At 37.5% G+C, this 23,335-nt stretch overlaps 1 protein-coding gene across 1 annotated transcript in view; it reads right to left on the bottom strand.

Moving 5' to 3' along the window:
• Nucleotides 1-23,335, bottom strand: part of LOC139954216 (uncharacterized) — a 75,383-nt gene that overhangs the window by 7,390 nt on the left and 44,658 nt on the right. The window contains exons 2-4 of the mRNA XM_071953932.1: nucleotides 4,017-4,222; nucleotides 2,901-3,021; nucleotides 630-722 (exon numbers count right to left, since the gene is read on the bottom strand). Of these exons, the coding sequence (XP_071810033.1) occupies nucleotides 630-722; nucleotides 2,901-3,021; nucleotides 4,017-4,222 (420 nt within the window). The remainder of the gene's footprint in view (nucleotides 1-629; nucleotides 723-2,900; nucleotides 3,022-4,016; nucleotides 4,223-23,335) is intronic.

The raw sequence follows: 23,335 nt of genomic DNA, 5'->3' as shown, positions 1-23,335 counted from the left end.
CTGGTCATGTAATGCCTCAAATCGTACAAAAGATTTATGATGATGAACATATGTTTTTTAATGCCGAGCTTTTTCTTCGGGGAGAAAAAAGAGAACTTGCTCGTAAACGATATTGACACTTTGCTTCTTCATGATCTTTCAGTGCCGTGAATTCTGTCACTTCGTTTGAAACATTTGCCTGAGTGCCACACGAGCCATTTCCTCGTGTTTTCTTCCCTTTAATGATATTTAGCAACGTGTTGTGAATTAACGGTATCTTGAGAAGTGATCTAATGGTTTGCCTAATTATTTGACACTTTGTTCTTAAAGGAACACGTTGCCTTGGATCGGTCGAGTTGGTCTTTGAAAAGCGTTTGTAACCGTTTGTTATAATTGCATATGAGGATATAATGATCCACACCAGTATCACTCGAAATTGCGTGGGTTTTCTTTTACCTCGGCGACTATCACGGTCGGCCATTAATTATGGGAGTCAAATTGTTGACTACCATAATTAAACAATGTCTTACGATCCCCTAGAGTAAAATGTGAACATTCAAATGTGAATGAATTATCTTCCTTTAGATTGCATGTGAATGGTTGCCTGTTAATTGCTTCGTGTGACATGATCCTAAGACTGCAATAATTACCTTCCGTTTTGTTACTAGCAGTGCCGTTACTAGTGACCAGCCAGTTGGGTATACTGCCCTCTGTTGATAAATCACTTCTCGTAGAAACTGCGTCTGAAATGAGAATTGTCACGTCTTCACAAACAAACAAATCCATACAAAAATGATTATGAAATCCTCCACGTATAGTTTCGAAGGCTTTACTAATGAGTATCATTCTCTGGTGTGAGTTGACATGGAATGTGACTAACGAATGTCACTACGGTGTCCCCTATGGAACAATTACTGCACAACAATTCCAATTACCTTGCTATTTTGGAAGCGTAAAATACGGATTTATTATGTAAGCCAGACCCATTATCGTTTCAGATGGATATTTCAATGTTCCCCATCAGAATAGAATTGTAAATTAAAATATACATAGGCTGGCTCTTTGATTGCAAAATAAGTGTGAAACAGGAGAGACTTTGCAAATACCAATGATGATTTCCATTGAGCGAGACATTAACAACGCGTTACACCATTACTACGTGGGTGTATGAGCTATCGGCGTATCTTGCATATATCCAAATCATTAAAAACAAGATATAAGGGCACTAGATACGTTAGATTGTCAAATACAATTATTCTCATTTGGTGTATGCCAACGCGTGCATAAAATAATAATTCGATAAAAACTTATACTCAGGTAGTCATCAAAGTTAAAAGAGAATAGGAGCATAGGGAAATAAACCCTTGTTGCACAATGTCGTGCTTTAAGACCAAATAATTGGGAAAGAGGACTTGGATTTTGGTGTCGTACTGTTGTTGTTTATCTTGCAAGTATAGAAGACGAAGGAAAATATTACATGCTGACTCGTCTTCAACCAGAATTGTTTATGCTAACAATTATTTTGAGTAATGCCCAGCGGTGTCAAGTTAAACTTGCTTTGAGTTCACTATCGTGAGACACGTATAAACGACTTGTGTGCACAAAATAAGTGGTAACTGTATAGGTCATCCCCGTCAATCATTTAGAAAAAAAATCTTGCGTTTCCAACATGGGCAGATGGCCGGTGCCTGTGATGGAGCCTGGAGCTGAAATCCGGGTTTCGAAAGACACATATTCCCTTGTGGCTAACGTAAGCTCATTTAACATCAACAGTAATGTCATCCCATCTCAAATATTCTACTAAGTGATTGACGACGTGCGTGAACTTCTGACCCTGTAGGCGCTGTTTTATTGCATCTTGTGTCGTGTAATGACTTAGCGGTTCAAGAGCACCAGAATCAGATTATGGGTTCGGGTCCCAGCTTTGACACTTGTGTCCTTAAAGACACTGTACACCATTAAATGGTAATTGTCAAAGACCAGTGTTCCCACTTGGTGCATCTCAACGTGTGCATAACACAACAAAACTGTGAAAATTTGCACTCAATTGGTCGTCGAAGTTTTGAGATAATAATGAAAGAGAAAACACCCTTGTCACACTAATTTGTGTGCCTTCAGATGCTTGATTTGGAGACTTCAAATTCTAAATCTGAGGTCTCGAAATCAAATTCGTTGAAAATGACTTCTTTCTCGAAAACTACATCACTTCAGAAAGAGTTTTTTTCTCACAATGGTGTATGCTATCAACCTTTCCCTATAACTCGTTCCAAAGTAAGGTTTTATGCTAATAACTATTTTGAGTAATAACCAATAGTGTCCACTGCCTTGAAGCAAAACACTTAACCATGATGAGTCGTCCTTCGGATGGGACGTGAAGCCGTTGGTGTTGTGTAACTCACGTAAAATATCAAAGTGAGCTTTCGTAAAGAGAAGGGTTTCGCCCCGGTGTTCCTGGTTTGATTGGCTGCATAATGCGCCACAGCACATTGTCAACCATTACATGTTTTATAGTTATGTAGTCTCGGGTTGGAGGTTTGATACTTGTAGATCGGTTTATCAATATCGTTTTTCCCTTTTACTGTTGTTATAGCCTCGATGCGGCTGTGAGGTCCATTCATTTTAATTTGTTTGCTTACAAATAATTATGTTGTCTTTTTTAAGCATCCACATACTTTTCGGATTTTTGTGTTCGCTATATTTTAGTTTACATCCAATCTGTTTGGTCTCTCTTTTTTGGGTTTTGTCGCTTTAAGGTTGTATTGTCTTTGTTTTACAAACTGTTGTCGTTTAACAAAATTGTAAACACGTAAATTTCAGTCTATTCAACTACTGTCGTGGAAATTTAATTGAAAAAAATTCCTAATTTAATTTAAAATTGTAATTGAATTGAAACTCGTTTTTTGATTGTTGAAATAACTCACAGCCTCTTGTACCAGCCATCTTGACGACTGTGCATGAGGTAGATGCTGTATTATCACATGAAATCTCCAGATACAATAGGTAGCCACTGAGCGACTGAAATGCGTCTAGACTGCCAGTCCACTGTAAAAGGAAACCATACCAACAGAACAATATCACAGACATGGTTAGAGGGGGTCACAGGTCGATACAGAGATAGTCCTAACTTAGGACTAGTCCTATGAATCTTAAAGAGTTAACATTAGACTGGTCATTAAGTTAGCACGAGCAACAATTACTCGTCCTTACTCGAGATAAGTATTATAAACTCTTCGTGAAATCCACCCCAGTGTGTACGTAGTAAGTAGGAAGAAAGTAGTAAGTAAGAAGTATAACAGATTTGGATAAAATGCATTGTGAGAAACATTTCACTTTGATTTATTGCGGTTGCAGGAAAAAGCTATCACTTGTTATCCCCGAAATTTGAATGTAAGAAGCGTTACCGCGGTAAACCCTTTTAGTTTGCGTGTTCCTTTTAGTGATTATTTTTTCCTGCTTGGACATAATTACTAGGCGACATCTTAAAAATGCGACCAAATTGAAATTTGCATGTTTTGGGTTATTTTTTACTTTATAGGCCTATATCTACACTTACATTGGATTGAACTATTGGTTTCAACTGTTCATCACCACCAAAGTCCCTTTCACAGGGAAGACTTTGACTTTGGTTCACCCTTGAATTGCTTACCAATGCAGTTCTGGGAAATACAACATTTCTCGGGAAACACCTATACCCCCATTTTGGGTTTTGATAACTGAGATGAATCCATATGGTTAACATGCAGAATGTTCTTTCCAGTTCATGTAAACAACGACAACACACGCAACAGCATGTGATTAAAAAAAAAAAAAAAAAAAAAACTCAGTCATTTCACTTCGATCCCGGACTCATGCTGCCCTGGTTAAGGTTGAAATTAATTTTTATTGACGACCACGTGTGTGATATTAATCAATGTAGTTTACCTCCGCTCAAAGTAATCCATACCACAATTTATTACAGACCACACCGCCTCCCTCCACTTTCATCTCGGAAATGTGGCATTGAAATGAAAGAGAGAGAAATAATCAATGGTACTAACCCAAACATTGCGACCAGCGCTGTCGGTTTCCTTAGCTACCGTCCAGATCCCTCGGTCCTGGGTGATGTTCAGTTTATGTAAGTTGGTCCACTCCCCGCATTTAAACACGCTAGTCTTCCGGACTCTGCAGTGTTCCGAGGCGGGGTGGTTCTTAGTTTCATCTACGAGGGTGATGCTTGTGGGTTTCGACGCCGAGAAACTGCAAGCTAGAGAGAAGAGAGACATCGAACAAAAAACACAATTAAAAACTATTAAAAGTAACTAGTTTTTGAGAAAGAGTTAGTTTCTAACTGAAATATTAATAGTCTTCAGGCCTGAAGCCTTTTACTACGCATCTGAAAGCACACACATGAGTGCAACAGGGGTGTTTTTCTTTCAATATTCTCCTTCAACTTCGATGACCAATTATAAATTGACTCCAAATTTTCACAGACTTGTTATTTAATGCATATGTTGGGATACATCAAGTGAGAATACTGGTCTAAGACAATATTACCAAAGGTGTCCAGTGCCTTTACGAAGACAGGATCCTACTTTCAAAATGTCGTCATCCCGAGATATTTTATCTCGGGATGTCGTCATCTTACGTCTATGACGTCATCATCCTGCAGTAATATCAGATTCTCAACAATCTGGATAGCACTTCCAGGGCTCCGTACCAAACCATATCAACTACATGCGTCATATACGAGTTCAATTCGATTCCATTTGTCCCACTTCTCGTGGCTTTCTCAAATCACATACCGGCCCTGATATTTATAATCGCTCCATCCCACTAATTGCAGCTGACTTCGTAGTTTAGCGAAATGGAAATATTATTAGATTATATTTAGATCATGACTAGGCGGGTGCTTTACAACGAGGTAAACTGTAAAAACGCCCAGGGCAATGTTTGCACATCTCACTGATAAGGCATCCTGGTCATGTAAGGCGTCTTTGGAAGTGTCTTGTTACTATCATCATTATCATTATTTTAATACATCTTTGTGGTTATCAAACTATGGTTTTCTCTAAGGTGTCATAGCAGTTAAACCAGTAGACTTTAAAGGACAGATGAGACGGATCTTGCTTTATGTTAAAGATGTGATCACAATAAGGGAACGTCACAGGGGGTTCCGGGGCCCAATTTTCATAAGCAAGCATAAGTAGGGAACCAGCCACAGATGATACATGTGACATTTGACATTGTCTTTCGGCTGGTAACATTGTTCTTGTTAGCAAAATTATTTTGTGCTTACTTAGTTACTTTTTGTGCTTAAAGGGACACACCGGCTCACCGTTTACGCAATTTAGGGGTGTAGAATCACAAATAATGTTGTTATACATGGTTGCTGTAAAAAAATCATCAAAATGTCACGTATTTAGCGAAAAATGATTTTAAAAAACCAAAGCGGCCATATAACAAGCTTCCGTTACACGGACTCTTTGAATGTGAATCTTACGTTAGATTTGTCACCATTATTTACATTTTGTAGCGATAATTTGAATACATGATCTTTTTCGTCAATTATTCGTTAATAATTTTGTAAAAAAAATTTGGTTAAGTAAGTTACTTTTAGACGGCTGAAAGTAAACTAGCCCGGAAGGTCACGTGATTGTTTGTACCACTTTTTGGTTAGAACAATCACGCGACCTGCGTTTTTGTCTTAAAATGCTCAAAAACGGCTAAATTTGATGATTTTTTTTTAAAGACTGTTCTTCTTCATTCCTGGAAGACCGTTGAAGTCATATGTTAGTCTATTTTGTAGCCCAAATAGCCCAATTCGGCCGGTGTGTCCCTTTAAGCTTGAAAATTATTGGGATTAATGTTCTTTTTTTTTTTTTTTTTGCTTAATGCGAAAAACCTATAGCAGGGCATCAGTTACAACAATGGAAACTGCATGTCATTTCAGCAGATAGCCTGTTTCTGTTGAACAGCTTTAACTGATTTGATTTTTAATATTTCAGTGCAATCTCCTTTTTTATATTTTTATAATTATATTTTTATCATTGGCAGGGGTCTGGTTTTACACATCTTTTGATGACAGTTTTTATACTTTTGTTTTAACTTTGACAGCCCCTGTACAACTAAATAATAAACTGTGCCCAGCTAGTTTTGTTAATGCGTATCGCTTTATGAAATCTGGCCTACATCTTCTTCCACAATGTTCACTGACACTTGTTGCACTTCCAACACAGGGCAATGCGTCCATATAAGGTATTAATATTTGCGAGCCCTTACGGCCTCTGATGACGGCACCCATTAATTGAAAGCTTACATTTTGCACATGCAATTTATTGGCGGTCATTAATGGGTTGATGTCTTCCTGCTCTGCGATCGCCAGAAGCGAGACATAATGTTGTCATTTCACGAACTCATGTTAGATGTTTTGAGCACATCATCACGACCGTTTTCAACGTTGAATCGGCCTCTTTTCTACTCTCCCGGCCCTCCCCCTTCCCTGAACAATGTTCCCCACAAAGGATTTTCTCTTCACGATTGATGACATTTTTCGTCTCGAGTTCAGAGCTAAAAGCTTTCTTGAAGACAAAAGTGAGTCTTGAGTAGAGTGCATAGACAAGATCTGACAGTACAAGCCATTCAATCGGGGAAACATCTTTAGTAGGAACCGTTCCGGGGAGATTGTGAAGGGGGGGGTAGAAACTGGGATAAAAACCACTCTGTCAACCTCTGATGATAATCACGTTGATGAATTAAGACGCCATCTTTACAGCTAAGTGAATCGTATCAGGATAAAGGAAACAGAGTCTGGGGCCAGACATCTTAATTTGTTCGTAAAAATGTCGTCCTGAAAATGTCAATTTTCTTTTGGGTGGTTGGCCGGGGTAACGTTTTGATTCTGGAAGGTCCATTGACCCTGAAGATTTATGCTGAGATTTGTTTCGAGTGAAACTAAGTGCAGCTAAACTGCTTCCCGCTCTCATGTATATACTAAATTGTATTGTGTTTGGTGTGATGTTTTGTGAGTGCACCCTGTAGCATACAGTGCAAAATGTGCAAAATGCTAAATATTCTAAAATAGTGTTTGGAAGTCTCACAGCTTTTAACAGTAAAGGAGAAACATTATCAATTTACACGTGAATTTTTAACCTCTGCTCAATTTAATATTGAGATTTGTACCCTCTCCGGGACGCGAATTTTTTTTTTTTCAAACGACATTGCAATATTTTGTTTTTCCTTTCCGTCAAAATTGGCTCTTTCCGTCGAAATTACGTCATAATAAAATTGGCCTGTTCGTTTACCAAATCATTGCAATGTCGTTTAGGAAACAAAATTAGCCTCCGGGACAAAGGTTCGTAGATTCTCAATGTTATAAACCCACCCATTTGAAATCAATACTTTGTTTGAAATAGTTCTTATTCATGCACCTTGGCTGTCATTTATTTGTTTCTTTACTTCAATATCAGTATTTGGACGAATATCCCATATCCGTGTGTGTGGGCTGCAGGCCCTGTGATGCTGCCTGTCAAACGTGTGTTTTGTCTTTGCGTGTGATGCTCGCTCACTGTAGGGGACTTACGGCAATGCCCTTGTGGGGTCTTCTTACACAATGACAAAATAGCCCCCTCAAAGGAGTTTTTTAGAAAAAAGGAATAATAGAACAACAAAAGCAGGACCCCACCAACAGGATCCATAAAGTTGTGTATCTGTGCATCGCTATTATCCAGCGCCATGAGTAATTTGTCAATCACCCTCAAAACCAAGGCTTTGCCTCACACAGGTGACGAAAGTCATGAGGGTTTTTGTTTTTTGTTTTTTGTTCGAAACCGTGCACACAAAAAACACCAGTTGCAACCTGCAACAAGCCTGCTGTCACGGTGAAAGTTTTGATAAGGCTTTTTTCATGTGCCCAAATAAATTGGGTACTCCCTAACTAAGATATTGACAAAATAGGGACACCGCCAATATAGGGCTGGATAGCTCAGTTAGTTGAGCGCCGGCACGTTAATCCGGAGGTCGTTGGTTTGAATCCCACTCTAGTCAATTCTTTGTTCAACCCCAAAAACTTAATAAATTAAACAAAAACGTTCATGACCAACCAAATCAATAGAATCAAAACATTCAAAATAAATATACATCACAACCAATGAACTCGAATCGTCCATAAACCACATGACTTAGAAATTACTTCTGTCACTGACATCCCTTCTCTATGTATATTTTACAAAGTACAACTTGATATAAGGGCATAAACCACCCTCCCATGGGATAAATGCAAGAGTGTATTCATAAACCAAAGACGCCATAAGTCGCTCATTGAGTGTGAAATGTCATCATTTAAGAATGAAGCTTCCACATGTGCCTCATCTGCTTTGGGCCTCATTAGTATTTCCCACTGGCGTGTTTCGCTGGTCCCAGGTGTGCCTTTGACATCTCTGCACGACATAAGTGACTCACATCAGGTGACGAACCTCACACTGGTACCCATACCCTCCTCCTACCCCCCCCCCCCCCCCTCCAACCCCTTACTACCGGACTGGCAAATAGTTCGGACAGCACGAACTTTACATTTGGAACCTTATTGAGTTATGCAACATGTTTTCCAACATCCACGATGTCAGGATCGACTGAATGGTTTTCTTTAAAAAGATCTGGGCTAATTGGCATTCACAGTTGTAATAGTATGTTTCACATTAATGTGAAGTGGTGCTGGAACATGTGCTCAGTTTGAACCCGTAAAACATTATTAAACATTTTTACCGTTAATTCACACACTAGCACTCGCTTTGTACTTGCCGCCTCAACGTCCAAATTTAAATGTCTTCGTCGATACTTGAAATCAATCAATTCACTTGAGATCAAACCACGCCAGTTGAAATCGATTCGATTCGATACCCAACCAATACACGTCCTGAACGTAAATGGTTTGGTAACATTTTGAAATTGTTTCTATAAGCTGTAGAAACAATATATATAGTACTATAATTATTCTAGTATAATATATGGTAACTTTCTTTGAGATAAAGTATATAATGGATACCATACACAGGCACATGTTTTAGTTTTCAAATCTGTATCACTATCCGTATTCTAATACAGATTTGAGATAAGAACAAAGCATTTTTCTCAAATAATCCACAATTTGTAAAGATAATACTTATACAAATAAGTGCGGATTCCCAAATTGACTCTTTCCCAAGTTGTATTAATTGTCCGTGTCATTGCAGCGGGTAGGTGGATATTGTCATGAGCCTATAGGGCCTATCTATTTCTCATCTCACATTCATCCCCGTGTAATTACCACAGGGTGAAACTATACGGTATCCCATAATGAACACTCATGCTACGTAAATCTTCAGAACTGTTGACCAGTGATAAATAATTACTTGTTTCCCCCATTTCAAACTCAGTGATAAGGAGAGAGAGTTAGGTGGCGGAGATAATGTTTAGATTTCCATTTATAAGTTGTCGGGTTTTGGGGTTTTTTTTTTTATTGCTTCGCCAAAACTGCATCGTGTGGAGCGAATCGATTGCGATGAACCAAATTTATCAGTGACGAAATTAATCGATCCAAGCGAAATCCATCTATCGTAGAGAAGAGGTCGAACCAACAAAAAGTCGGTGCCATGTATCGAAGCTTCAGGCAAACTCTCTTAAAACTCTCTCGTGCTCATGTCTATGTTCTGATTTGGGAATTAATACAACATCTGATGTCAAAATCCTTCCATGTAGTGAAAACAAACTTCTGATCAAGACTTCCTGCACATATTTATGTACCTTTTTTTTCCTTTCGTTTTCTAGTATTTCCTTTTTATCAAGATTGCACTTATCAAGATTGCACTTGGAGTTGTAATCCCGCGACGACGAAAAGAAAACTTACCATGCAAGGTCACGCAATGTAATCATAAAACTTCACTCTAAACCCTTGGCATACATTGGACTAGTGGTTTTATTGCGTGTTTGTTATAAAAGTACAAGGCGTTTTGATCAAATTTGTATGCGGCACTGTAACTCGAGTCTTATGAGTGTTCCTAGAAGTAGAGTATATAGGGACAAAATTCATTGGGTCGACATGAATTATGCACGGACAGAATTCTCTATGCTTTCCATTCACCAGTTCCTCGTCAAAAATACAGCAGGACACACATTTTGAAACGAATAACTGGCACCCTTTGAAGATGTGACACAGAATTTCAAAGTAGATTTTTTTCATATTTTAAAAGCTTGTTACATTTTCAGCCGCCATTGTGGCATTATTCGCGGTAATGACTGGCGCATTGTAAGGCATTCACGCAACCTTTCTACAGCAGGACATACATAACGAAATCAATTAATGGCACCATTTACAGTTATGATGCAGAATTTGAACTAGATTTTTCTCCCTCGTTTGGTGAAACTTACTGCAGTATTCGGACCTGCACGGAATCACGGATTCGACTAAAGTCTTTGTTACGGGTTTTCAGACGCCTATGCGGGCAAACGAACCGGAGCCTAACCCGGATCCGATCCCTGATCCGAAGGCACGTTTTCTGGCCTTAGAATATGGCGCGAAGAATTGAGACATAAAAGCTAACAGTCAAACTTACACGGCCCTTTTTTCACAGGGTCAGAAGAAAAGAAAAAGATTGAAAGCAATACTTGATGAGCAAGGAACATTTGTCACCATGGCCCAATATTGCATAGAGCTGTTCACGCCTTAAAACAACAACAAAATTCTTACCTTCATAATAAGGTTACCAGCCGAAATACGATTTTACATTTGCAAAATTTGATTGGTATCCTGCTTAGTTGTGCTTACCTGAAAAATTGCAAGCAATATTTTCTTTGTTAAAGGCACCTGGAAATATATATTTTTTTTTCCTTCAAACATTAGAGTATATGTTCCTGAACAATAAAATAATTTTTTGAGTAATTGTTTTTGACGATTTATATGTTTAACAAATTAAATAAAGTTGTGTGGGGGTGACTCCGCCTACCCCTTTTGTGACGTCAATCGAGGAAGACTTTGCCTCGATCGAACATCGAACACACGTACGTGCAAGTATATTCAAGTCCTGGACGTGAGTTTGTACGTTTGAAAAAGTTTTTTTCTTGCGTTTTTCCGGCAATGTCAACCAGGTGTATTGCTGCTGGATGCAACAAAACAACTAAAGATGGTGTCAGTTTGCGAATTTGTCCGGTCCGACGTCTTTTTCAACTTTGAGGGCATGTTTTTAGCTTGCGCCAAGCGTCACTATGATGTGTTGGCACTGCATGCGATTCATCGTGCCTCGATTGACGTCACGAACAGCGCCCTCTCGGGTCGGGCTTTTTTTTCAATTTATAAATAACATGGAAACTAATTTATGTAAACCTTAGTTAGTTGTTTATTCATATTCCACTCATCAAAACACATACTTTAGTGACAAAAGCTTTATTTTGACAAAATACCACTTCCAGGTGACTTTAAGCTGCTCTATGAAATTGTGCACCTACAGACATACATGTGTTGCTCAACCGCGTTTTTAATTTACGTACTCCATTCTCAACAGTGTATCCTGAACAGTTACTTGTGATACATTCAATAGGTATACATGTACATTAATATTTTAATAAATGGCACATCACTTATATTAGAGAGATTATGCTTGCATCATTGGTTGATAATCCCAATCCATGATAAACCCAGCATGCAACCAACATCTGGAGAACTCATCAATGTAGGTGCACTGCAAAAACTGGGGTGATAAAATTGACACCATGGAAGTTGCCACAAAAACAATCTTTTTTTTTATACATACCGACAAAAAATATCGAAAATATACCATGTTATATGGTACATGAAGTTTGTTTTTATTGTATTGGATATGAGGATAACTCTTATCTCATTTTGTAAACATCACTCTTCGTTGTCAATAATGATGTTGGATGTGATTAATAATCAGTAATAAGCAATAAATTATAACACACAAAAAATGCGGTGAAAACATCCAAGTAGAAAAAAAGGAAAATTGTTTAATCTGACAACATGAATTAAAGTGATTCACAATCAGTATGTATTAATAAGCAATCAAAATTTATTGTAAGAACACTTTGGCATTCAGTATGGAATCTAATTATTGACAACGTCAATAATTGCTTAATGGACGAATAAAATAAGGACTTGACAAGAGATCAAAATTAATTGTAATAAAATTGTATTTAGGGAAGGGGATACCGAAATATCAAAAATGCATGCATTCATAATTACTTCAACTTGCAGAATGTCTTTCATCCTTTTAAAGCTTCTCATCATCTGAAGTCAGCCGCCATTTTGGTATTTTTGGGGTCAAGGCTGGCGCTTTGTGAGGCATTGTTTTTTAATCACGTGACTTTTCTGTCGGAGCTCTCGTAAACATGCGATCGCTGTATGCTGGTACTGATGCGTGGATAATGGTTTTATGACTAGAAATTTTTTCCTTGAACTATTTATGTTGATTATTATTATTTGATCTAAATGCAGGGTCGATAATATTTCCGTATTGGTGTATAAACACAATCATCATTACAAGATTAAATGCAGACGATTTTTGTTTGAATTTTAGCTCAAAAAAAACAAACAACAATTATTTTGCGGGTCTGTTTACCAATCAGATATTTAAGTCTGGCCCAATGTTTTCGTGATGCCATTTGCTCATTGCTCTAAGCCTGCTTGATTTTTTGCACAATTTGATCTAAGCCAGTCACAAACAGTATAAAACTACATCCCAGCGAGCTACCTGTTATTTGCCTAGCAACTTACTACTGTATACTGAGCAAGTTTCCGCGCTTATAGTTTGATGGAATCAGGCCAAAGTGACAACGCGTGGTCGACCGTTATTATGCGGGTTTTTTAAACAGATCTCTTCTTCACGCTGCCGCATCCACCTTCGCCGCACGTATGTACAACAGGTTAACCCTAACCATGATTTACTGATTTTTATAGATCCATTAAATTAAACTAGGTCATCCAATTACCTCCTCAGGTCACTCAGAAGAAAAAGTACACGACCATCAAAAGAGTAGAGTGGTTTGAAGGGGGAAGAAGATCACATAGACATGATGTAGCACACGGTGTAAATTGCAGCGTTGGAAATGACAGCCATATAAATGAGGCATTTAGCAAATAATGCCAGACAGGTTGAACACTGAGCGTGGTTGTAGCCAATTTAGCTCAACCACCTGTTTCTGTGCGTTTCAAAGGCACTGGACATTTTTTTGTAAATACTCAAAATAATGGTTAGCATAAAAACTTAGTTGGTATTACGAGCAATGGAGAGCTGTTACTATAAAGCACTATGAGAAACGGCTCCCTCTGAAGTAACGTATTTTTTTTTATAAAGAGCTACTTTCTCACTCAAAAATAACAGACTTCAGGGCTGAAGCCTTTCATTTAGGCATCTGAAAGCACGTTCTGCAACAATGTGCAATTTTTTTCTTCAATTATTCTCTTGCAACTTCGATGACCAATTGAGTCCAAATTTTCACAGGTTTTTTATATGATGCACTTGTTGAGATACACCAATTGAGAAGACTGGTCTTTATTAATTGTTACTAAACGTCTCCAGTGCCTTTAAACGCCGTATAACCTCCCATCGCATAGAGTCAATGAGACGGCGATAGCGTCTGTTCTTGGTGAGAGAGTTTGAATAATTTCTGATGTTCCTCGCAGGCGCACCTGAGCAATGTTCAGCTGTATCTATACGACAACTTGACTATGTTAGGCATGATATTCTTCCTACTGATATCTGATTTCCTATGTTTCTGCCCTTGGAAAAATTCCAGAAAAGGTTTGATTCATAAATAGCATATCTTCTACCTAGGTCAGCCCTTGTATTCAATACAGTGTTCCTACGTGTTCCTAGGGATTAAAAAATCATGCTTGCCTCGTACATACATGAGTAGAACTAAAATATAGCATTACTTTTTTAACCTTAATATAAAATCGGTCGTATCAAAAGTACACTCGATGACGATTACAGTACAATGCTTAGGCCTTCCTGATGCAGACCATGCAACACGTTACAGAACCACAACAAAGCCTGGACTTCATGCACGCACATTTTGTACTCAACTCAATGGAAAAACATAACGACGTTCATTCCCTGGAGATTATTGAGTACAATTTTGTTATTCAATTGCTGATTGAAATTTGTCACATTTAACCAACTTCACAAATAGCATCATGAATGTAGGAAACGAGGAAAATGTTAAGTTAAAAAACTTAGCTTGCCTGCCGGGAAATGCCCCGAGATGGTATACCTGCGTGTAGGTCTGTATACATTACGCATAAATAGACTGTTAATAATAAAAAAGTAATATTTATACCGCCCTTAATACTACGTTTCCAAGCGCTCTATATCGTGACTATACGTCATTTTGGTTGTTGTTGATGAGCCCATCACAACATGAAAAATCAGCTTAAAACCATCCATCGATCAAATAAAACGCTTACCCACCGTCTGCTGTGCTTCCGAACGATTTATTTGATCTCTCTCGTAGTATTATATCTGTTCTCTCTTTATAAAACGTCGATGCGAGTTCTAAAACCCGAACAGCAGCAGGGATTTAAAGGCACTGGACACTATTGGTAATTGTCAAAGACCAGTATTCTCTCTCCGTTGTAATCCCAACATAATATGCATAAAATAACGAACCTGCGAAATTTGTGGCTCAATTGGTCATCAAAATTAATTTCACCTTGTGTATTTTCAGTTTCATTAAAAGGATTCAGCTGAAATTTTTGCTACAATGTTTACGAAGTTATTCAAAGCTAACAATTTTTGTGAATAATTACCAATAGTGTCCAGTGCCTTTAAGGGATTCTTTGAGAGCTAAAAACGCACGATGTAAAATTGCTTTTACTGTTTTAGAGGGTCACAGCGTCCACCATTTTACACTGCAGTTCTCTGTTACCTGATACGTGTGTATGTTCCCCATGAATTGTTCAAGCGAGTATCAATAATAAAAAAGCAAGAATGAATTATTAATATTTATTCGAGACGGGCGATCAAGCGAGCAAGCCTTTTACGGGCATTTGTAATGAACACCGCACTTCAAATTAAAACTGGTGAGCATAATAAGTTGCTTACCTATAATGAACAAACCAGCTAGAATGATGTGCACTAGTTTGCATTGTTAATACTGGCGCACATGTTTTATATTCTTGGCAAAGAAATTTACAGCTTAGCATTTCTGTAAATTTGGCCCTCGGTGACAGGTTAAATATTAAGCGTAAATTAAATTGAGACTTTCCTAAATTGCCAAAATTAAGCGTAAATTAAATTGAGACTTTCCTAAATTGCCCATCGCGCGTACGCATTATTATACCACTGTTTTGTGTACGGGGCTGATGTTGGCATGACGCATACGCGTTTATGCGTCTGCTTGTAGTGCTTAACTATTAAGTAGGATTTGAAACTTTGCATGGTGGAGATAAGATATAGAAGAGTTTGCGGTAACACCATGTAATAACAATCTCTAAATGAGTTGGGGTGGTTCTGAAAAGAAGACGATCAGAGCATACTGATCGAAACGTCGAGTTAACCCAATGGTTCTTTTCAGAACCACCCCAACTCATTTAGAGATTGTTATTACATGGTGTTACCGCAAACTCTTCTATATTGCTTAACTATTGTTAATACAGAAATACAAACCTGGGGAACTGTGGGCTTAATCCGTGTGAGTTAGGAGAAAATATTGTAAAAACATGCACAACTTTCAGCATATGAACCTTTTGTTCTAGTTACTTAGGTAACAACCGGTTTATTTTTTAAATATGACTTCATTTCAGAGAACTGGGAAATAAATTGCACATTTCTGGTATGATATTCACAACAAAAAATCTTCAAGACAGAAATTAACAGGAGAAAGTATTGTAAAATCATGAACAAATTTCAGCATGTAAACCCATTGTCCTTCATTCGGGTTGTAACAGTCAAAACTTGTGCGTGTTTTTTCTTCTTCTAGATTTTCAGATACATTTTTCTCGAATATGACTTCTTTGCAGAGGGAAATGTTTTACAATTCTATGAACCTCATAACAAGTGAGCTTTAAGACTAAGTTTAAACAATGATGTTGTTTATCCTGTAGAATACCTTTAAATATGAGAAAACTGTACAGTTTAATTGAAGAAGGTTAAGAAACGAAGGCTGACATGGAAAAAAAAAATCTCTCAGCATTATATAGTTTCCAGCTCGCATACGTAAACGCGGGTTTAGAAAACACCGCACCTTTTTTCTTCCTCTTTTTTTTTAACTTCAGACTTTTGCAGATCACTTTTTTTTTTTCACTTACGAAATAAGGTGCGTGTTTGACATAACTTGTGATCGTTTCGTGAATTAACCTCCACTCAAAGGGAAAGAAACCGTCTGGAAGCTTTCATTGAATCTTCATTCCACCAAAAAATCTCTTTAGACTATTTTGTGCCAGATTTGGGGTCAATAGATTCTGCACAGGTGAGCACAGTGTCCGCTTTCAAGATACATTTATTTAAATGGCTGTTAACACTCAACCCATCTTCAAATTGGAAAACTTTCCTCACGTTCTTGTGTCTTGAAGATTTACGTATCGATGAGTAGTCGTGAAGATCTTGCCACAAAAAGTAGGCTCTCAAGTTTCAGCTTTAAAGAAAAACAGCAAATAGTTCTTTTGTGAGTTAGCAAGATGCAACCGGGTGGAGGTAACACTATTCTTTATATCCAGCGCTCTGAAACGTCGGTTCGTGCTGTTGCATTAAACGTGTGGCGCCTAATCCAACAGCGGTTAATGCTGCATGATCGGCAAACCTATATAGACCAGACCCTGTAATTGACTTTCTTCGCTCCCATGGGTGAGCTCTGCAGTAAACAACGTTCAGTCTTTCGGTATTTTCGGTTTAAATTTGCTGTAAATGGGTCACAGTGTTTATGAAAGAAGAGCAAAAGTTATCTGTGTGCGTCGAAGGAGAAACCCACGCAGTCAATGACAGAGTGATTGAACCGTGCTCACACAGAAAGAAGAAGAACACCCCCAGGAATAGATCTTTTTACCTCAAAGTGTCTTTTGGAAAACAAATGTTGAATTCAATACGGCCAATGCACTGAAAGCACTTAGCAACTTTTGTTACGGATAGAGTCAGTACAGGCCTCACTTGTTTCAAATATCTGGACACGTAAAATAAAACCTCGAACTTAAAAGTTCGAGGTTTTTTTTTTTCTTTTCTTTTTCTCACGGGCACACTTTTTTAGTTGGGAAGGTATTGTAATCTGCTCTGCCGGCCAGGCTCTGAGTGGATGATACACATTGTCACAGAGTGAAATACATTTGTCATATATACATTGTCACATGTTAATTGTCGCAGTGTTTCACGTAAACATTCACGAAAACTTTCAGTGATTTTTGTTGGGTAATTATAATTCTATAGAACAATTTCCAAACGGTTGACATGTCGAAATTTGTTAAGAAATCTGAAGTTCAGTGGTCTTATAATGTTTGGTTTGTATTCAAGATGCTGAGAGACTTTAAATATTGTTTGAGTAATTTAGAATATTTGTAACTAAGCATTGGTTTCCTATGGGAGTTTGTTTAGTGTAGTGTACCCAGTTAGTAATTGATGACAGTGTCCCCTCATTTGGCGGGTTAGAACAGGTTACCTGTGGGATTATTCTAGAATAAGAGGTCGGCGATAAAAAATGCATGGATGTCTTAAACGCGAATCGGGGCTCGAGGCGGTTCAACTTTAAGTGATTCATTTTATTTCGCCGTAGAAAATTGGGTTGAATCGTAAAAACTCGAAATGGGAAAACATGTCTTGAGGAAACAGCCGCTGGTGGGGAATATCTTCTCCCAGCCGTAGTCACAGCCTGTCGCTAACAGAAATTGGATTTCTAAAATACTGAGTTGGGATGCTGACAGGGCAAAGTATATAACATGGACTTAAAAGCACTGGACAGTGACACCTTTGGTAATTGTCAAAAAACCAGTATTCTCACTTGCGGAATCCCAACATATGAATATTATAATACAACTCTGTGAAAATTTAGATTCTCAATTTCTCAATGAAGTTGAAGAGAATAATGAAAGAAGGAAAAAAACACCCTTGTTGCATAAATGTATGTGCTTTCAGATGCCGAAAAGGGGGCTTCAGGCTTGGAACCTTTGAATATTTGAGTGAGAAATAACCTCTTTATCTGAAACTCGTTTACTTTAGAGGGAGCCGTTTCTGGCAATGTTGTTTCAACAGCTCTACATTAAGTTTTTATGCTATAGCAATTATTTTGAATAATTACTAATAGCGTGCAGTGCCTATAATGGCGCATCAAAATCGTATACCGTTATAGCCATATTTTGGTCTGAACTACTGTCAAAGTCGAGGTGATGCAAACTGTTTTTCGATTTTGTTTTTCCCCCTTAAAAATATGATGGGAAAAAATATTTAATAGGGCAAAGTATCAAACTGTAGAGCAGTTTGCCAATATTTAGGATGGAAGATCTTGAGGCAAGAACACATAATGCATAGAACGCTCTGCAGCATGAATCTAAAAGAGTAATTACCAGTTCTGTATAACTCCATCCCTTTAGCGTTCTACGCCCATAGCTAAATATTTTACACTTAGCATCAGTGAAATGCCTGTACGCATTTATAGGATATTCATGTATCCTTGGTGATAAATGCGTACAATACCATACACTAGATGGTGGAGTGTACGTACTGTCATAAAGAAGAAGAAAGGGTCGCTATTTTAGTTTCACAAGTTCCTGTGTAACTCCATTGTCAATATTATTGTCATGTATTTTATTTTAATTTTGAATGGGGATTTGTTTCGTTATTAACATAAAATGATTGTTTACAAATCTATCAGTTTTTTATTTGACTTGTGTACGTATATTATTTAATTCTAAGGACTATACCGATATAGCACGTTTCTCATCAGATAACCTCATACTCTTTACACGATAAACAAATTCAGTTGGAAACGAAATTAGAATATTACACTGAAACACACACAAATGTTATTTGTGGCAATACATGCCAGCCGGCACTTCATTCTCCCCAAACTCAAAACAGTGGTTATCTCGTCATTACTGAAGAACAGTTCTTTGTCAAGGCCATTTTAATTTCCCCAGTGAGGGATCATAAAGTTGTATCAATCTATATATTAATAGCGTAAACACATAATGAAGGTATATAAACAGTTGTCAACATAGATAATAAAACATCACTTCATATTGAAGTATAACCGTCATGTTGTTTCAGTTGTCTAACACTTGTATTGCCATCTCAGTATTTATGGGAAAGGCCATCGGCGTTGTTTGCTAATGGCTGTAACTATCAATAATATTTTGAGTTTGAGGCTCGTCGTGCGCATCTTAACCAGTGGATTTATTGGCAATTTAGCTTCAATCTTTTTCTAATCAACTTGTTTTTAAAGGTAAAATGTCAATTGTGCTGATCAAAATACAATAACAATTTACAGCCGATAGCAAAAAAAAACACAATTAATATTGTCCAGTAAGACAGGTTTATGAGTAATACTGGCTCAGTCATGCGTGAAATGGTCACCAGAACTTAAATTGGAGTTTGGGTTCTAGACCTGGGACCTGACGAGGGAAAGTGCGCCCTCATCAGCCAAGGTGAACGCATTATTCTGTTTTGTTATTACTGATTCACGAATATTATTTCTGGACATTAACCAGCAGTAATTTGACCTTCTATAGTTTCCTCCGCATGGAAGGTTTAACGGTATTTTGCCAACGATAAAGATAGCACCATGTTCAACGATAAAATTGTATTTGTGTGTATGTGTGTTTTGTGAGGTTTTTTTTTTTTTTTTTTTTTTTTCAATTAAGTTCGTGTCAGACAGCACCATTCGCAGTTTCCCGAGGTCATGAGCCAGAGATGTTGGAACGGAAAATATTTTGTTCTGAAAATCTGTTTGTAACGCACGGGAATATTGTTTCATTTGCTTGTGTATTCTTGTATGTCTCGGAAGAGGCTGTATGTAAATTTATTCTTCAATGTTTTAAATTTTTCAGAATTGTAAAATATTTGACTACCAAACAGGAAACGATTTCTTTTAACAAGGGAAAATGTTGATCATTACAATATGCATCTGAATTACTTAATTTGAGTAAAATTTATTAATTAAATAACATGACCGACTACGTCAACCGACAACATTACAAACAGCAGCAGCAACAGCAACAACAACAACAACAACAATTTTCTCTTAAAAACAAACTGCGATACTCCTAATAGAAAATGCACTCTCTCCACTTAAAAAAAACGGATTTTATTATTGTATGTGAGCAAAAGACAGTCTCACCAATTACACCACATTAAGGTAAAGATTGTTCGGTTCAGAGAAAATCAGACGTGTCTTATATCAAGCAATAAACTTTAAATGCCAAGGTCCATGTGCGTGTTACACGGCTCCCATTAGACGTCCCTGAACTACAGAATTGCCTACTGCCGTTTACCATGAATAATGGAGGTAATTTACGGCAAACTACACTCAATTAATACGCATAGATCAACCTGCAATGATGTTTTCTATTTACGGCGCTTGCAAGGTCCCTCTTTCATATGCTTTTTTCTTCTCATTGAATACTGAGTCATTAAACAAAATGCGAATACATCAATGCTTACAATTAGACAAATTTAATACGAGAACAATTAATTATAGATTTTATCAAATCGACGAGTTGGTAGGGGTTTTTCTGTATAATATATCGATAACCGCATATTTAAAAAAAAAATATTTCATGATTTCGCAAAGTATACCTTTGTTTTTCGGAAACGTTCGGTTGTTTTAATCCTATTAAAAAAAACGTGTAAAATAAAACTAGCCTATTTGAAACATCGCCGAAAATCCAGGGCGAATAATTGTCCAAGCAGGAAGAATAATAATCCCTAACGCAATGAACAATCTGAGATTGGCAGTAACGCTTCTAACATTCAAATTCGGGCCATAAAAACTGATATATTTTGACAACACCACATTACTTCGAAGTGATATATTTTTTCAACATGTTTTGTAATGATTATTGAAAGCTGATTTAGGCTTCTTTCCAATAGTGTTATTGACACTAATTTTTAGAGTGGGTACCAAACGTATCCCTTTCTAAAAGCTTGCAACTATGTTCTGAGGAGGTATTTTCTTCTAAGATGTTATTTTGTGTATCCTCATCTCATCTCATCTCACCACCACTTTGACACTCTATAGACTGTAATTGTGTCGTCAGTTATAGACATTTACGTTGTTTGTTTCACCCCCTTCGTGGTCAATGCACTCCTGTACTAGATCCATGTGCATCTTTATCAACTTAACATTGTTCATTGGTGCATAGAATACATGTTGTGCTTTAAAGTCGTGAGCAGGCTTATGGTTACAAGGTAGAGTTAGAGTTGGGCTTAGTAATAGATTAAGAGTTAGGCTTAGGTTTAGGCTCAGACTTGGGCTTCATTGCACTCATTCTCTAGATTCATGTGCATTTTGATAAACATACATGTGTTTTAAAGTCGGGTTTAGGTGTATGGTCAAAGGTAGAGTTGAGTTAGGTTTGGCTTAGGGTTAGGTTAAGAGTTAGGCTTGAGCTTAGGGTTAGGCTTGGACTCCGGGTTATGGTTAGGCGTGGGCCGATTTCACCAAACTTAGTTTAAATCTCAGGACTTAGGACGAGTCCCAGCTTTGCACTGTAATGTGTCAACTTTAAGATTAATTATAAGTTAGGACTATAGTACTCGAGATAGGATTAATCACTGCGTTTCGTGAAATTGGCTGCCAGGTTTGGGCTTTGGGATAAGGTTAGGGTAGGCCTAATGCACATTTTAACTATATGCCAAGGTTGTGGCTTGGTTTTGAAATAGTGTAAGGAGTAGGCATACCCATTCTCCTGGTTCTGCCTCATACTCTCGTGTTATACATCGTAGTTTCTTCATTTATAATTCACCATGTATGTGTAGTCTCTTCAATTATTCATGGTAATGAATTGGCGCGGAAATAAAGTGCTGTGACTTATCCGTGTTAATCCAATCATCTTCAAGGAAAACCAAAAGTGTTCGAACCCGGTTGTAAATGATTCACATTTTCATATACTTTTGGGGACTGTCGTATTTATACGTGAATTGGTTATTAAATGAGTCATTTATTTTGACACTATCGGTAAGTGCTCAAAATAGTTGTTGGCATAAAATAGCTGTTGATAGCATAACATATGTTAGAGACGGCTCCCTCTGAAGTAACGTAGTTATTGAGAAAGTTGAGAAAGTTTTAACTTTTCATTTTAATAATAAAGGGCTACAGCTGAAGCCTTTTATTATGCCACTGGAAGCACACACATTTGTGGAACAGGGGTGTTTCTTCATTTAATTATTTCTCTTGCAACTTCGTTGACTAATTGAGTCCAAATTTTCACAGAGCTGTTATTTTATGCGTATGTTGGGATACACTAAGTGACAAATACTGGTTTTTGACAACTACCAAAGGTGTCCGTTCCTTTAGTACGCTTCGATGCATGATTAAGAATGCACCCTTTTTAAGAATTCAGAACGCGCACCCAAGCTAAAGCGAACGATTTACATGTCTTTTTATATAGAGTCATGTTTCAATGAATCTTGATGAGCTAAGGACACAAAGTCTTACTGGCTCTGAATTGAACCAGACTTTAGTCTCTCCATCATTAACTCATGGAGGCTGGTCATCAAGTCGAGCTTCTTAATGAGAATGAATTTCCTAATTAGGCCTTCAAGGTTTTAATCTTGAAGGCCTCTTTGACTTATGCTTTTCTTATAAGAAGAGTGTGACAATCACCAGCATCCGGTTTTGATTTTTCGTACAAATTTCCCCTTTTTCGATTTCAGTTCAACGGACCTTTTGTTAAATGTTGGCCTCAATGTTACATTATATATGCATTTTTATCAAAAAGAATTATTCATTGTATTTCAAACATAGCAGGTACAATTTTGGCATCGCAGTTGCATTCTATAGATGTAAGATTTGATATCCAACGAGAAGTATGCCAGAAGGCCATAGGGGAAAGTGAAGCAAATTGCTTGTATGATTTGCTTCTGCATAGGCAGGATCCGTCATGTTTTTAAAAAGATGAGGCTGAAGGTGACCTTTTATGTTCCAGATTCTTTCTGGCAGGCAAGATACTGCACCAGGGATGTTGTAAATCATGCACTGTCATAAACAAAGCAAGAATGTTTCGAAATCATCCAAACATGATGTGACGTGTCATATACCATTGACCTCATTAGGCTCGTTGAACTACATATATATGCATACACAATCTGTGTGTGGACATTCCTTCAGTCTGTGTTTTTAAGAAAGCCATATTCTTCAACAATGTAAAAACACAATAACTGTGTGGACATATGTAAGTCAAGTCCACATA

The sequence above is a fragment of the Asterias amurensis genome, chromosome 2 (genome assembly GCF_032118995.1).
Source record: "Asterias amurensis chromosome 2, ASM3211899v1".
Lineage (NCBI taxonomy): Eukaryota > Metazoa > Echinodermata > Asteroidea > Forcipulatida > Asteriidae > Asterias > Asterias amurensis.
The sequence above is the reverse complement of the archived record's forward strand: the minus strand, read 5'-3'. Positions and strand labels throughout refer to the sequence as shown.